The sequence below is a fragment of the Syngnathoides biaculeatus genome, chromosome 3, assembly GCF_019802595.1.
Source record: "Syngnathoides biaculeatus isolate LvHL_M chromosome 3, ASM1980259v1, whole genome shotgun sequence".
Taxonomy (NCBI): domain Eukaryota; kingdom Metazoa; phylum Chordata; class Actinopteri; order Syngnathiformes; family Syngnathidae; genus Syngnathoides; species Syngnathoides biaculeatus.
The window spans coordinates 200,881-217,858 of record NC_084642.1 but is presented as its reverse complement, the minus strand read 5'-3'; the positions used below and the strand labels follow the sequence as shown (position 1 = coordinate 217,858).

Below are 16,978 nucleotides of genomic sequence, written 5' to 3'. Positions count from 1 at the left end.
CAGCACAGTAGTTGCAGTAGAATCTCAGAAAACCAACAAGACCCAGCATACATGATATACTCCCTTAAAGGAAGGCTCTCCCCAAAATTCTCATGTACAATAAACCCTCCAATGTGAAGAAATATTATTGTTAAATATATTTTGGACTATAATTGAAAGAGAAGAGAAAGCAAGGTGTCTGGTGTCCTATGTGACAGAAGAGTATCCGCTAGTATGAAGGCCAAAGTTTATAAAATAGTGATGATGATGTACAGATTAGAGACGGTGGCTCTGAAGAAACAACAGGAAGCAGAACTGGAGGTAGCAGAAATGAAGATGTTGAGGTTCTCGCTTGGTTTGAACAGCTTGTATAGGATTTCAAATGGGGTCATTAGAGTGATAGCCAAGGTTGGAAGTTTTGGAGACAAGGTTAGAGAGAGCAGACTTCGATGGTTTGGACATGTTCAGAAGTGAGAGAGTGAGTATAATGGTAGAAGGGTCCTCAGGATGGAACTGCCAGGCAAAAGAGCGAGAGACCAAAGAAATGGTTGATGGATGTTGTGAGGGAGGACATGAGGACAGAATGGAACCTGGGACCTCAGAACTGTGAGTATATGGAGGCCCCGTAGCTCAGTGGTTAGAGCACTGGTTTGGTAAACCAGGGGTTGTGGGCTCGTATCCCACTGGGGCCTCCACTCCCTGAGAAGGGTTGCGTCAGGAAGGGCATCCGGCGTAAAAAATTGTGCCAAACATATATGTGCGTTCATCTGAGATGACACGCTGTGGCGACCCCGAAAGGGACAAGCGGAAAGAAACTTACTTTTATATATATATATATATATATATATATATATATATATATATATATGAAAATTTCAGCGTGGGTTCATGTCCACTGTGAGAGAGATAATCTCAAAAGAAAAATCCAGAAATCACAATGTATGATTTTTTTTTTTTTTTTTTTTTTTTTTTTTTTTATTTGTGTGATACAGCTGCAAATAAGTGTTTGAGCACCTGTCTATCAGCTAGAATTGTGACCCTGAAAGACCTGTTAGTCCGCCTTTAAAAGTCCACCTCCACTCCATGTATTATCCTGAATCATGTGCACCTGTGTGAGGTCGTTGGCTGCATAAAGACACCTGTCCACCCAATACAATCTGTAAGACTCAAACTTGTAACATGGCCAAGACCAAAGAGCTGTCCAAAGAAACCAGAGACAAAATTGTACAACGCCACACGGCTGCAAAGGGCTACGGAGAAATTGCCAAGTAGCTTGGTGAAAAAAGGTCCAATGTTGGCGCAATCATTAGAAAATCACTACACGACAGGACTTGGTCAATGACCTGAAAAGAGCTTGGACCACCGTTTCCAAGGTGACTGTTGGTAATACACTAAGATGTTATGGTTTGAAATCATGCATGGCACGGAAGGTTCCCCTGCTTGAACCAGCACATGTCAAGGCCCGTCTTAAGTTTGCCAATGACCATTAAGATGATACAGATAAGTCACGGGAGAAGTTTAGCGGTCAGATGAGACCAGCACATGTCAAGGCCCGTCTTTGGATGATACAGTGAAGTTATGGGAGAAAGTTTTGTGGTCAGATGAGACCAAAATGGAACTTGTTGGTCATAATTCCACTAACCGTGTTTGGAGGAAGAAGAATGATGACTTCCATCCCAAGAACACCAACCCTACTGTGAAGCATGGGGGTGGTAGCATCGTCCTTTGGGGGTGTTTTTCTCATGGGACAGGACAACTGCACTGTGTTAAGGAGAGGATGACCGTTACCATGTATTTTGAGATTTGGGGGAACAACCTCTTCCCCTCAGTCAGAGCATTAAAGAAGGGTCATGGCTGGGTCTTTCAGCATGACAATGGCCCGAGGCACACAGCCAGGAAAACCAGAGAGTGGGTCCGTAAGAAGCATATCAAGGTTCTGGCGTGGCCTAGCCAGTCTCCAGACCTAAACTCATTAGAAAATCTTTGGAGGGAGCTGAAACTCTGTGTTTCTCAGTGACAGCCCAGAAACCTGCCTGATCTAGAGATCTGGTTGGAGGAGTTGGCCAAAGTCCCTCCTGCAGTGTATGCAAACCTGCTGAACAACTACAGGAAACGTTTGACATCTGTAATTGCAAACAAGGCTACTGTACTTAATATTAACATTGGTTTTCTCTGGTGTTCAAATACGTATTTGCAGCTGTATCACACAAATAAATCCTTTTATAAATCATACATTGTGATTTCTCGATTTTTGTTTTTAGATTATCTCTCATAATCTCATAAGACATGCACCTACAATGAAAATTTCAGACCCCTCCATGATTTCTAAGTGGCAAAACACACAATATAGCAGGGTGTTCAAATACTGATTTTATTCACTGTATGTATAATCAAAGGCAGAATAATTGAATGCTCTTTTACTAGACCTGCTTAATCAGAATCAAAATCAGTTTTAATGGCCAAATATGTAAAAAAAACACCAGGAATTTTTCTCCGGCAGTCGGTGCCACCCTGGTACGACATTTAGAACAAAGCACAAGGGCCAACATAGCAACAAGTACAAGCGATATTTCTGTTCATTAGGGTGAATATGGTCTCCCTTGATTTTGAAAACTTGAGTCTTTTGAACTGAACTTTTTTTCTAGCGTGAGGCTTGATATTAAAAGTAAAATGGTGAAATTAGGATGAAATATTTCAATGTTTAGGGATTCCTCATCGCGATGGAAATCTCAACATTGAATCAGTCAAATTGACACATTAAAGCCTACATTTCTACTCTCATCAGTGGACTGCAAGTAATAAAATATCCGTGATTTCATAAAAAAATAGCCAAAAGTAAAGATTAAAATGTATTCGTAAAATATTCATTCAAATGAACATCCATCATTCAAAACACACATCCTGAAATGTACCTACAGAATGCTGCAATAGTAAAATGTTACATTTTTCTCAGTTTGTCTGCAGTCTACAAATGCAAATACCAATTTTCAATTTCAGTTTTCATTTTCTTCCGTTGGTTTGGTACAGCTTTCCTGTCATTTTCCACAACTTGCAAAATATTTTGGTAGTTTTTTTCTATTTTTGCGGATTTTAGAAATTCGGCAGCTAGTTTTACACCTCACTCGGCGCTTCATTGGTCACCCTCAGGTTTCGGACGACAGATTGTTTTCGGTAGTTTTCCATTGACTGCCATTGTCCGGGATCTTCATGAAGAAAATCAGTGTCTATATCAAATAATTCAAAGAATTTCCACGAGTTGCATGAACACAAATCTTTCAACTTTGTATGTTCAGCGTCAAAACGGGGGAAAATTGGTTTCCCGTAACCAGTCCCGTGCCGACTCTCGTTATGTGGTTTCTTTGGTAATGAGATAGTTTCCGCTATTTCACGTTTCTCTGTCTTGTCGAGACTGTCACTGAAGAGACTGAGCGGAATCATTTCTGGCACCAAGTAGCAATAGTGATTCATGAACCCCTTCAAAACGGCTTTAGCTATCACTGGATCAATATTCACAAATTTTCTCAAATTTTTAGCCAATTGTAAATCATTGATTGGTGCTTCCGAGCTAATTGAACATATGAACCACCACGGCACATTAATGTGCATCACAAAAGTCACAAATCTTGCTACTTTATCCATGACAGACTTTGATAAGAGTCTATCCTTCAAATCGGCGACAGAATTTCTTAAAAGAATCATTTTGATCACATACAAAAGTTTTGTCATCCAGCGAGTTTTGTGTGTCACGCCGGGTTTCTGAAAGTTGGATGTATTGTCCTCTCCTTGGTAAACTAAAACCAAGTCTAGCAGTTCTTGGTAGTCTCCTCGCGGTAACAAGTTCACAGCAGCTGAGTTGGGGTCACCAGTGCCTGTCTTGATGGTTGTCAGAAGTTCAATTACATGATGTCGCTGCTCCAGCATAAAAGGATCCGAGCTGCTGTCTCTCGTCAGCTCAGCAGTCAAATCCAGTACGGAGTACCTGCCCCTGAATTTCGTAAACACTGACACGTCTTTGCTTTTCGATACGTCCACACCCAGAGCATCCCAAGCCTTTGTAAGATTTCACCCACGTCTTCGACGGGCGCACCACAACAGAGCTTTCCCAAGGTTTTCCTGGATGCAAATGCAGCCAGCTGTGAGATGTCCCGTATTAGCACTTGTGGTACCAAATACCAAAGCTGTAATATTGCCACTAGAGTTCCATGTCTCCGCTAGATCGAGCGTAGCTTTAGAAAGAAGATCTCCAGCTCTTTCCGAAGACTTTACAGGAAGGGGAGGAACACCGAGCAATTTAATCCCACCAACGCCCGAAATCAACACGGGAAGACGATCATCCTTTGCCTATTTATCAGGTAACATCTCCATTAGTTTGCCATTCCAGTGAATTGCTGCTGATCGGGGAGGAACCCAGTCCATCTGGATTCTCTCAGCAATGTTGGCGGCCGCGTCCTTCCGGTACCGGTAGGACTGCACTGGGTTCAAGTTTACTGCAGATGTAGTGCCATCACATGAGCTGATGAGAGATTCTATGGTTGCCGCTAGCGCAGTGGGAGAAATATTGTTCCTCATTGCTGTTGAAACTAATTTCGGTGATTTCAGTACATCAAATGGGACGTGTATATCTGAGCCAGTCTTCTTCAATCTTCTATGGGGAAGTCTAGTCGATGTTGATGGAGCCAATTCGTCTGAGTCATCTGTTTCGGATGACTCGTCCGGGTCTTCGACCAGTTCCTTATTCACTTCTGTCTCAAGCTGTCATTGCCGTTCTCTCTCAATGCGCATGGTATTTTGTTTGATACGCTCTGCGACTTTTTTCTCAATTGTGGCCAAGTTTGAATCAATGCCTCCCATCACGTTCGTCCTGGTCTTCATCATGTTTTTCAGGAACAGGCGGTCTTCTTCAATTGAAATACAAACGAAGACATCACGTGGCCAAAATGAAAACGTCTCCTCCAACCCGGATTTGAAATCTTCAATGCGTTTAAGCGGTCTTCCTGACAATCGTCGACCTTTCGGAATTTTCATCAGCTCTTGCATATCAGCGTATAACAATTCAACCTTCTCCGACATCTTGTTTTCCGCAACTGTTGGGATCCTCGCTTTCTAGTAAAAAAAAAAAAAATCACGACTTCCTGAACGACAGATTTTGCGGCTTCCCTGATAGGCTTGGCGACGTCTTGTCTTTGGAATTCTTTTGCAGCAATGAATGATGGAAGAATCTGTTTTCTGGAAGGAAGTTTGGCCCCTTTGATGGCTTTATCATGCGCGGTTAGGACGGTCCCAAGCAAAAAATACCGCGGGTCTTTCTATTTCACAGCAGCCATGTTGACAGTTCAATGACTTCACGTTAACTGAGAGGTAAACACCAACTAGGGCTGAGAAGTAAACCTGCTCAAGGATTTCATGAGTGCTTCTGAATGTTCCAGGCAATGTCCTAACGTTCTCGACGCCGCTCGACGATACCTTAGAAATTTTTTCCGGAAAATGGCCGCCTTGCTGATCGAATATTCTTTACCAAAATCCGACTAATTTCGAAAAATTCGATCTCCATGAGGAACACCTAAACATGATTCGATTTCGTTCAAATTTGAAACGCAGCTCTTACATGATGAACCTCACCTCCAGAAAAATGTGTGTTGATTTTGAAAGATGTCGGGGGACCAGATTAACCCTACTGTTCAGAGGAACTATTCATTATAAGACGTGCAAGATGTAAAGTCTATATAGAGGTTAACGTCCCACATTGTGTTAAGCTTGTACAGAGTGCATTTTCCCGTTCGCAGTTCTCGTTATAGACAAGTGCAATGTCCCTTGTGCAAAGGGAGCAGGTTAAAGTGACGAATGGTGCGGGCTACAATTAAAAAAAAAAAAAAAAATATATATATATATATATATATATATATATTACTAATACTGGTTGGACCAGCAGGATGTGAGTGAGTGTACTAACATGGCACAAGTCGGAAAAATAGTGGGTTCGCTGATCAAGAATTTATTAACTGAATTGCCAGAGGGCAATTGATCTGTCGCGCTTTCCTGACAGAAGGAGCTGGAAGAGTCGGTGACAGGATGTGGAGGATCCGAAAGGATCCTCCTGCTCTGGACCTAGTTCGCGTTGCATGCAATTCCTCAATAGTGGGTACCGTTGGTCCCGATAATCTGTTCAACGGTTTTGATTGTCCATTTTAGTGTGAGTTTGTCCTTTTTGTGGCGGCCACAAATGAGACTGTGATGGAGGTACACAGTACTGATTGCATAACTGCTGTGAAGAACTGTTTCAGCAGCTCTTGTGATAGACTGTGCTTCCTCAGAAGCCGCAAGAAGTACATCCTTTGCTGGGCATTTCTGAGGATGGAACTGATGTTCGTCCCCCACCCCAGGTCCTCTGAGACTGTAATTCTCAAGAACTTTAAAGTTTCAATGATTGACACAAGACAGTTGGACAGTGCCAGGGGCAACTGTGGTGAAAAGATGCCTCCTGAAATCAGCAATCATCTCCACAGTCTTTAGAGTGTTTAACGGCAGGTTGTGTTGGCCACAACAAAGCTCCAGTCTCGCCACGTCCTGTTGATACGCAGACTGGTCGCCGTCTTTGATGTGGCCGATGACCGTGGTTTCATCTGCGAACTTCAGGAGTTTGACAAGATGCCACGAGGGGCAGTCGTTCGTGTAGAGCGAGAAGAGCAGAGGGGAGAGGACACAACCTTGGGGTGCCCCAGTTCTGATAGTGCAGGTGGATGAGGTGGTGTCCCCCGGCCTCACCTGCCGTGTCCTGCCCGTCAGGAAGTTGTTGATCCACCGGGAGATGGCAGGCAAGACGCTGAGCTGGAGAAGTTTGGAGGAGAGGAGTTCGGGGATGATTGTGTTAAACGCAGAGCTGAAGTTCATGAACAGAATCCTCGCATAGGTACCCTCGCTGTCAAGATGAAGAAGGAGGATGAAATGCAGACCCATATTGATGGCATCGTCCGCAGACCTGTGACCTCGATAGGCAAACTACAGTTAGGGACCTGCGACGCTCCTGAGTTGGTCCAGCCCAAGGCGTTCAAAGGACTTCATGACCACAGATGTCAAGGCAACAGACCTGTAGTCATTAAAACCTGAGACTTCTGCTTTTTTGGGGACCGGTATTATGGTGGAGTGTTTGAAGCAGGTTGGTACAACACACAGTTGTAGAGCCCTGTTGAAGATCTTTGTGAAGACAGGAGCAAGTTAGTCTGCACAGACTTTTAGGCAGGTTGGGGACACAAAGTCTGGCCCCAGCGCTTTGTTGATCTTATGTTGTTTGAATATCTGTCTAAGGTTGCTTTCATGGATGTTAAATGTCTATTTCAAATTTGCACTAAAAGCTATTGGTCGTTGGCTAGCCCACTCTAGTTTTCTACGGGGGAAGAACGTTGCTTGTAGTTAATGACCGAATGTAATCCATGCCAAATGATTTGGAGTCTTTAGCGCCGAGATGTTTTTCCAGTTTAACTGCATAGTCCCTCTTTGCAATGTTATTTACTTGAGTCAGCTGGTTTGTAGTGCAATCTCTTTAGCCTGGCAGAGTTGTCTAAGTCTGGCTGAAAACCACAGCTTGTTATTGAGCTTGCAAAAAGTTTTTGTTGGTATGCAGCATTTACATGCACACCTGTGGATATAACAAAAAATAATAAATGAAAATCTGTTCACATTGACAAACTTCTACAGCTCAAAGAACCATATTAGTCTAGTAAACAGAACCATCCACGCCATTTACATTTGTATTTTAAGCATTGAGTGCCGAAACAAAACCACAAGATATCGGTTTACAGCTTTAAAGTTAAAAAAAAAAAAAAAAGCTTTTTAAAGTTTTGCGGTTTTGTTCATGACATCTTGGGAAAATTGTGACTAAAATGGTGGTTGGACGGGTCTGTCTGGTTCTGGCATCAATTTACCACTCAATTAAATTTGTGGTGAAGCAAGATATCACCAGCTGTTGCTCTCAAATTAGCGTGACATTTTAAATAGATTTTGTTTTATTTACATCCTTATTTGTGAAAATATACTAACTTAGACTGTGGACTATGTCATCAGCTTCTGTGTTTTCGTGCAGCAATAAACGAGCCTTGTACACGCAAAATTGTTGTCATTGTTGTCGGGGTTCGCGTACCTATTTACTAAATACAGAGCGTTTGCATAATTTTAAAACAAGACCAAAAACTTCATATATACAATCAGGATATCAAAGCCATTACTATTTATCAGTTCATGGCTAAATAAACCAAAGAAGAACTTCACAAATGCTTACCAGTCTTTGTTTCCAACACGAGGCATATCCTCCTCCCTGCTCTGCGCTTTCATCGCCAGCTATTTCGTCTGCATTTGAAGGTGTGTGATGTGTAACTGGCTCAAATTGATAACCTTTAACGCTCGTTTTCTTCACTGTCTTCTTGGGACCCTTCAGTTTCATGTTCATTGCTTGAATTACCGGGACATCCATCATCATTCTGGCATTGTTGTTGAAGGGCGCCATGATGTGGAGCGCAATGTGTCACGTCATGCCCCCTACTCAGCTATTTCTGCTCTGTTTACTGCTTTTTCCGCTGAATCCAGCAATGCACATCGCAAACGAAAAATAAAAAAAGGTTTCCTTCATAACGGATTTTAGATTTGAATTCTGCATAAAAAAATGTACAAAATTAGCAAAAAGGTGTATTGAGGACCTTCCATACACTTAAGTACAGCAAGCATGGATCAGAGGAGCCAATGGGTGCACAGGTGGTTGCACATTATGCGTTTCTGATGAATGTGTAACAATGGTCTATAGCAGGGGTGCTCAATGCGTCGGATTGCGATGGCGTGCTGAGGAAAAAAAAGACATCAGCCGTCTTTTTTTAACTTTAGCTCACCGCGCATGTGGAAACGACGACAGTACAGGAAAACACACTGTCAGTGAGTTCATGCCTTTTTTAAGCTCTCGCTTAAGAAATCTTAACAAACATGAGGATGCTGCACTAAAGAAGACAAAAACGTATCTCTTTCATACGGAATGGGAGGCGGCCAACTTTTTAATAATGTCATTTTTGAGGTACTTTTGCCTCACCTGCAAGTGAAGTGAAATGTGGAGCGGCATTTTCAAACTGGTTATGGAAAATACGGCACTTACATTCCACCGAAAAGCAAGCTGAGAATGAGAAAACTGAACCAACTAAAATCCCAGTTGGCCACACAGCGGTCACGTTGTAGTTCAACAGTGAAAGCCGCCATCGTTTCCGGGTTCGTCACATCATCGTTAATAACAAGAAGTCCTTACAAGACGGAGAAATAGTAAAAGAGGCATAACTGACTCGTTGTTGTCATCTTTTAAAAATAAGGCGGAAATATTATCTCCAATAAAATCTCTGCAGCTGTCAAGGAATACAGTTACACAATGAAGCCATGGCTGATATGTGGAAGGACATCTCACATTGTGTTTCTCATTGCAGTTGGACGAATCCACTAACATGAGTGACACAGCCCAAGTGTGCATTTTCATTCGTATGGTGTTTTGTGATCATTAGCGTGCACTCAGATGGTTACAAAAAATGTTTAGTTAATTATGTTGTGTAATATTGGCTCATGTGGTTATGCAAGTTATACAAACATACATTTACATATAAAGATTCCTCAATGAACTTTAAAATAAATGTTTTTTGTTTTTGTAGTGGGTAGATCTTTGTGACTTGGTCATTCTATTTCATCATTGGTCATTTCAACACCGCACAGCCCACCCCCAGGCGATCACTGGAGGTTGGATGCTTGAGAAATAGATCTTGGGGTAAAAAAAAGTCTGGGCACCCCTGGTCTAGACTGTTATTTGCCCTCCTTGCACATTTCACGTGCAAGAAGGGCAAATAACAAGGCAAAGGCAATTCGTGGTAAAGTTCAGCTTGCTAAACGTGCTTATCGGCCTAGTATTCCTTAGCTTAGCTTGCTAACAAAGACACGGATTTGTGATCAATTTGTGGATGTTGAAGAAACGTCGAACGTGAGTAACTTCATAAATTCTACGACAACGGCTGTGAGGACTTGGGAAATTTAAGAAATCTTATCTTAGTACATCTTAGTACCCAAATTGGTGCCATATCGTTCGCGTTGAAGATGCATGCCCCAAGTTAGCCTAGTGCGCTAACATTACATACGTAGCGTATACAACGAGGACCAAACATCAATCGTGGACTCAACCTTCAACTACAAGAGTGAGGGCCATTGTGGTTTGAATCCCCTCCATCCACATGTCCTTTAAATCGCCATATTTTTTATATTTTTAACACAGGTAGTATGTGATTTGTGTACCTTACAGGTATGTGCTAACTGTGTTTGTGATTACTTGCATTTGACATTAATTGTATATCTTATGTGCTGACTTTGTTGATTTGATTGCTTCTTCTTTTTGACTATCTGCAGCCCGTTGGGCAGCACATTATTGTGCTATCTGTCGGCCGGTCCCAAGCTCGGATAAATGCAGACGGTTGCGTCAGGAAGGGAATCCAGCTTAAAACTGTGCCAAACATATATGAGCGTTCATCATACAAATTCTATAACAGTTAGGTCGTGGCCCGGGCTTCCTACACCCGCACCCGGAAATTTTAATCTAAAAGGCATAGGTAGAAATTCAGATAATGTAGGTCAAAGACAAAAAAGAGGAGGAAAGCGGCTTAGTCGGAAGAAGAAGAATGCACAAACGTTAGACCTGTGTGCAGGGACTTTGAATGTTGGGACTATGACAGGAAAAGCTCAGGAGTTAGTTCAGCTGATGATTCGGAGAAAGTTTGATATATTACGCATCCAAGATAGCAAGTGGAAAAGGAGTAAGACTGGAAGTTTAGGTGCAGGGTTTAAATTATTTTTCATGGAGTAGATGGGAAGAGAAATGGAGTCGGGGTGATTTTAAAAGAGCTGGCTAAGAATGTCTTGGAGGTGAAATGAGCAGATCGAATGATGAGGCTGAAATTTGAAATTGAGGTTATTGTGTATAATGTGATTAGCGGCTATGCCCCACAGGTAGGATGTGACCTAGAGTTGAGAGAGAAATTGTGGAAAGAACTAGATGAAGTAGTCCTGAGGATCCCAGAGAGAGAGAGAGAGAGAGAGAGAGAGAGAGAGAGAGTTGTGATTGCTGCAGATTTCAATGGAGGTGTTGGCAAAGGAAACAAGGGCGATGAAGAAGTTATGGGTATGTATGGCATTCAGCAAAGGAACTTTGAGGGGCAGATTGTGGTGGACTTCGCAAACAAGTTGGAATTGGCAATGGTGAACACTTATTTCCAGAAGAGACAGGAACATAGAATGACCTACAGGAGCCGAGGTAGAAGCACGCAGGTGAATTATATTTTGTGCAGACGGTGTAATCTGAAGGTTACCGACTGTCAGGTAGTAGTGGGGGAAAGTGTAGCGCAATAGCTTTGGATGGTTGTGTGTAGAATGACTGACAGCAGGTAAGAAGAATAAGAAGACAAAGGCAGAGCAGAGAATCAAGTGGTGTAAATTGAGAAAGGTAGAATGTTGTGTGGCCTTCCGGAAAGAGGTGAGACAGGCTCTAGATCAGTGATTCCCAAACAGTGTGCCGGGGTACATTAGTGTGCCGTGAGCGCTCTTCGGGGGTGCCGTGGGAAGTTATCCAATTTTGTGCAATTGCTGAAAAAAAACATTTTTTCCAAGAAATAATGTATCTTTATTCATCTATTTATGCCAGTGAGGCACAATGAGAGACAGAACAAAAAAATCATCTTCTATGAGATAGCAGGAAGTACATACAGTAATTAATCGATCCATTTTTGGTGACATTTACTTTTGTTGGTGTGCTGTGGGATTTTTCCAATTGTAAAATATGTGCCTTGGCTCTATAAAGGTTGGAGATCACTGCTCTAGATTGACAGGAAGAGCTCCCAGAAGACTGGAATACTACTGCCAAGGTATTCAGAGAGGCAGGCAGGAGAATACTTGGGGTGTCTTCTGGTAGGAAAGGGGAGAAGGAGACTTGGTGGTGGAGCGCCAAAATACAGGAAGTCATACAAGGAAAGAGATTAAAGAAGAAGTGGGACACGGAGAGGACTGAGGAGAGGCGGAAGAATACATTGAGATCTGTTGTAGGGCAAAGGTAGAGGTGGCGAAGGCTAAACAAGAGCCATATGACGACATGTACTCCACGTTGGATGCGAAAGAAGGAGAAAAGGATCTCTGGAGGTTGGCAAGACAGAGGGATAGAAATGGGAAGGATGTGCAGCATGTAGTAAAGGTGATTTAGCATAGCGATGGAAATATGTTGACTAGTGCCAGTAGTGTGCTAAGTAGATGGAGTACTTTGAGAATTAACTTCTCAAATGAAGAAAATGGGAGAGAAGGTAGTGTAGAAGAGGCAAGCATGAATGTTGGTCTCGATGACATACAAGTGGAGGTATGGAAGCAATTTGTTGAGGTGGGTGTGGAGTTTCTGAACAACTTATTCAATAGAATACTAGCGAGAGACAAGATGCCAGAAGAATGAAGGAAAAGTGTGCTTGTCCCCGTTTTTAAGAACAAAGGAGATGTTCAGAACTGTGGAAATGACAGAGGAGTAAAGATGATGAGCCACACAATGAATTTATGGGAAAGACTAGTGGAGGCGAGACTAAGGACAGAAGTATCTGCGAGCAACAGTATGGTTTCATGCCTAGAAAGAGAACCGCAGATGCACTATTTGCCTTGAGGCTCCTCGTGGAAAAGTACAGAGGTCAGAAGGAGAGACATTGTATCTTCGTAGACCTAGAGAAAGCCCATGACAGGCCAGCCATGATGTACGGATTAGAGACGGTGGCTCTGAAGAAGCAACAGGAAGCAGAACTGGAGGTAGCAGAAATGAAGATGCTGAGGTTCTTGCTTGGTGTGAACAGGTTGGATAGGATTACAAATGAGCTCAATAGAGGGACAGCCAAAGTTGGATGTTTTGGAGAAAAGGTTAGAGAGAGCAGACATTGGTTTGAACATGTTCGGAGGCAAGAGAGTGAGTATATTGGTAGAAGGGGGCTGAGGATGGAGCTCCCAGGCAAAAGAGCAACAGGAAGACCAAAGAAAAGATTGGATGTTGTGAGGGAGGACATGAGGACAGTGGGTATTCGAGAGGATGATGCACAAGATAGGCTTGGATGGGAAAAGATGACACGCTGTGGCGACCCCTAGTCAGGACAAGCTAAAAAGGGGAAAAAAAAAAAAGATGTGGTTAAGTTCAGCTGTTAAAATCTCCTCGGCTAATGAGCATTGAATCTGGGTGTTTTTTCTCAAAGCAAAGCAAATTTATTTGTATAGCACATTTCATACACAAGGTAACTCAATGTGCTTTACATGATTAAAGGCATTTGAAAACAAAGAGATAAAACATAAACGGGATAAAAACAATAAAAATGACGGACAAAATATAAAAAAAAGACAAAACTGTATACAATGCAAGTAATATGATCAAAAAGTGGATATATTCTCAAAAGCATGATAAAAAAAGAAGAGTTTTCAACCTGGGTTTAAAAACATTCACATTTGGGCTCCAAGTCATTTACCTCTGTTGGGAACTTTTTCCATTTTTGTGCAGCAAAGCTCAATGCTGGTTCACCATGTTTGCTTTGGACTCTGCGCTCCACTATTTGACCTGAGTCAGTCGATCTCAGAGCTCTACTGGGTTTGTCTTCTGTAAGCATTTCTTTAATGCATTCAGGACCTAAATCATTGAATGATTTATAGACCAGTAGCAGAACTTTAAAATCTTTTCTAAAGCTGATTGGAAGCTAGTGCAAGGACTTTAGGATTGGCATTATATGCTCTGACCGCTTTGTTTTGGTCCAAAAAAAAAAAAAAAAGTGTCAGAGACAAAACAAGAGCAAAGATAAAAGCATCTGCACTGTATGAGAAGCGAGAAAGATATCTCAATCTCATTCATCTGCTCAGCGAGCGTTAACAGTACTGCGTTCATGGTAGCTTGAGGCGCAATGTAAACACAGACTAGGATGAAAGATGTGAACTCACGTGGTGATTAAAACTGCTTACCGTTCAAAAACAGCGACTCTAAAAGCGGGCTGCAGTGTGTGTGTAACGTCCGTGCACCATTTCTCATTGATTTAAAAGTATATTCCACCGCCTTTTGTTTTAATCAGAAGCTGAAGTTCATCCATTTTTTTGGGTCAAGAGCGTAGGTTCGCAAGATGGATCGTCAGAAGGATAAGGCGAGGTCCCCTCTTTCTCAGGCGGACTTTTGTACCGGCTTCCGTCCCTCTTCTTCACAAGGCTTTGAAGAGCGTGCATACTAGCAACTCCAGAAAAAGTTTCAGCGAATTGGAGAGTTTTCTTGAAACATTACCTTTTTGGGGTGTGCCATGAGACTTGTCAACTTAAAAAAATGTCTTGGTTGAATTCAATTCAAATTCTATTCAAAAAGACCTACTCTCAGTATTGTACATCAAAGTTCACTTCTATTTCAGTAGCCATTTTTGTCATATTCTTGTGTTTGCGATTGCCAACGTCTTTTCCTGTTCTTCCTCTCTGCAGGTGAAGTTAAACAAACTGGCTTTCCTCAACCAATTCCATTTCAGTGTTTTCTATGCTTACGTCAAGCTGAAGGAGCAGGAGTGCAGGAACATTGTCTGGATTGCTGAGTGCATTGCCCAGCGACACCGTGCTAAGATTGACAACTACATTCCTATCTTTTAAAAGTCATACTTTCCTTTACATCCAGCCCCACGTCATTGAGGTCAGTCTGTCATCTCCCATTCTGGCGTTAAAGCATCTGATGTCACAGATATGAAGCCTCTATTTTTAGGTATTATGTGAGTTGGTCCTCTAGAGACCATGTTGTGAGCCTTTACAAGTCTTAATTTTTTGGTTATTGGCTTTGTTCATTGATTAGCAGTTCTTAGTAAAAGACCAATAATGGAAACATTACATGTAAAGCCAATAATAAAGTTGACTGTTGAAGTTAGTGTTTTAAAGACTTGAAATGGTTGTAAGTTAGCCCTCCTTATTTTAATACCATATTCATTTGTAATGTTTTCAGATGGACTCCTGTGTTGCCCTAGATAAAATCATCAGGAATTCAAATTTGAAAAGTGCAGAGAGAGTCAAGATGTCCTTCACTTTAAAATAAAAGCTAATTCTCTTCTGACATACTTTTCATCTACAGGCTCACTAACAATTGGAGGTACCATGTTGCATATGTTTTGATTAATCAGATCAGTAAAATGAAATACACGAGTACCCTAACCATCTGTCTGAAGAAGCCAATCTACCATAACAAATCATCTACATTTGCATTATGGGCAAGGAATGCTTTTTTCCCCTCCATCCTTAACAGAAACTACAGAGTAAAATATGTGTTGTGAGTCTTGTTGGCTAACTTGAGTATTGCTTGATATAAATTCCATTCTATATGAAATCTGTTGTCCAGAATGATGCATGTTATTGTAGGTGTATGAAAAATATAACTATTAAAAGGGTTGTTTTCTTTTTTTGAACATCCATTTGATCAGATTTTCCATGCTCTACAAATTGGTTGATATACGTTTTGTTTCCTGTGAATTGTGTTGTAAATGTTACTTACAAAATAAATAATTAAGAATGGACACTGTATTTCTGGATGATATTCAACGCTCATGCCATTGTTTTGATATGCCGAGTGGGTAAAAGGAACTATATTAAAAGGTTTGGATTTCTTTCACAAAAATGGGTAAATGAAAATAAAGTTTGTCCTATGTTATACTTACAATTTATGATGGACACCACCAGCCAACAGTCAAGAAGGGGTGGGCATGTCTGCCTCACAATTATGAGGTACAGAGTTCAAATCTCATCCCTCTTCTTGTGTGGAGTTTGCAAGTTCTCCCTGGAGAGGAGTTGTCTGTAACTTTTTTGTCCTGGACAGCTGGTTAGGTCAAACAGAAAGGCGTTTCCGTTTTTATTCCAGAACAGTTGTCTTTATTTCATTTTGTTTTTATTAAAAATTTCAGTCGGAACACAGTTTTAAAGGGGAGTGACAGCAGGAAGAGAAGAGATAACAAAAGACACATTAGCTTTGATAATGAAAGTGAATCATCTGACAAGAACGATGACACAGATTCAAGAGTTGGAGGGGTAGTTGTTGTACACCCAGTTCAGGAAGGACAGCACAACAACAGGTGAAGCATACAGGACAGAGGGAGAATGGGTTTTGTATCTGTGCTGACATAAATCCCGTTTTGTAATGTAGCACATTAATTTTTCCACATTTTTAGTTCTGCTGGTAAGCTTTGTTGATAAATTTTTTTTTAACACATCATCCAAAAGTATGTCTTTATTTGTTACATGGTCAGCTCATCCCATAAAGGTTTTGGCTACGACTACTTTGGCTGTTTTTTCTACGAATGCATTTCCTCATGATACTTTGTCTGTATTTGATGTCATCTTAGTATATTACGAACAGTCACCTTGGAAACGGTGGTCCCAGCTCTTTTCAGGTCATTGACCAAGTCCTGTCGTGTAGTCCAGAGCTGATTCCTCACCTTTGTAAGGATCTTTGAGACCCCATGAGGTGATATGTTGCATGGGGCTCCACTCTGATTGAGATTGACTGTCATGTTTAGCTTCTTTCATTTTCTAACGATTGCTCCAACAGTGGAGCTTTTTTCACCAAGCTGCTTGGACGTTTCTCCATAGCCCTTTCCAACCGTGTGGAGTTGTACAATTTTGTCTCTGGTTTCTGTGGATAGGCGTCTTTATGCAGCTAATGACCTCACACAGGTGCAGATGATTCAGGAAAATACATGGAGTGGAGGCGGACTTTTAAAGGTGGACTAACAGGTCTTTCAGGGTCCCAATTCTAGCTGATAGACAGGTGTTCAAACACTTATTTGCAGCTGTATCACACAAATCGTTAAAAAAAATCATCACATTGTGATTTCTGGATTTTTCTTTCCAGATCATCTCTCACAGTGGACATGCACCTACGATGAAAATTGCAGACCCCTCTATGATTTCCAAGTGGGAGAACTTGCAATATAGC

General features: G+C 41.6%; 1 protein-coding gene and 1 long non-coding RNA gene across 3 annotated transcripts in view; one reads left to right on the top strand and one right to left on the bottom strand.

Moving 5' to 3' along the window:
* Positions 1–14,485, bottom strand: part of LOC133497510 (uncharacterized) — a 45,930-nt gene extending 31,445 nt beyond the window's left edge. Inside the window, exon 1 of the long non-coding RNA XR_009794051.1 lies at positions 8,252–14,485. This is a non-coding gene — a long non-coding RNA (uncharacterized LOC133497510). The remainder of the gene's footprint in view (positions 1–8,251) is intronic.
* LOC133497509 (V-type proton ATPase subunit d 1) overlaps positions 1–15,563 on the top strand; it is an 84,004-nt gene extending 68,441 nt beyond the window's left edge. The window contains exons 8-9 of one of the 2 annotated variants that reach the window (XM_061813406.1): positions 14,494–14,695; positions 14,999–15,563. In XM_061813406.1, coding sequence (XP_061669390.1) covers positions 14,494–14,655 — 162 coding nt within the window. In that variant the 3' untranslated portion in view covers positions 14,656–14,695; positions 14,999–15,563. Of the gene's footprint in view, positions 1–14,493 lie in introns of both variants that reach the window. The other variant, XM_061813405.1, reaches the window with a different exon arrangement.
* The last annotated feature ends 1,415 nt before the right edge of the window (positions 15,564–16,978 follow it).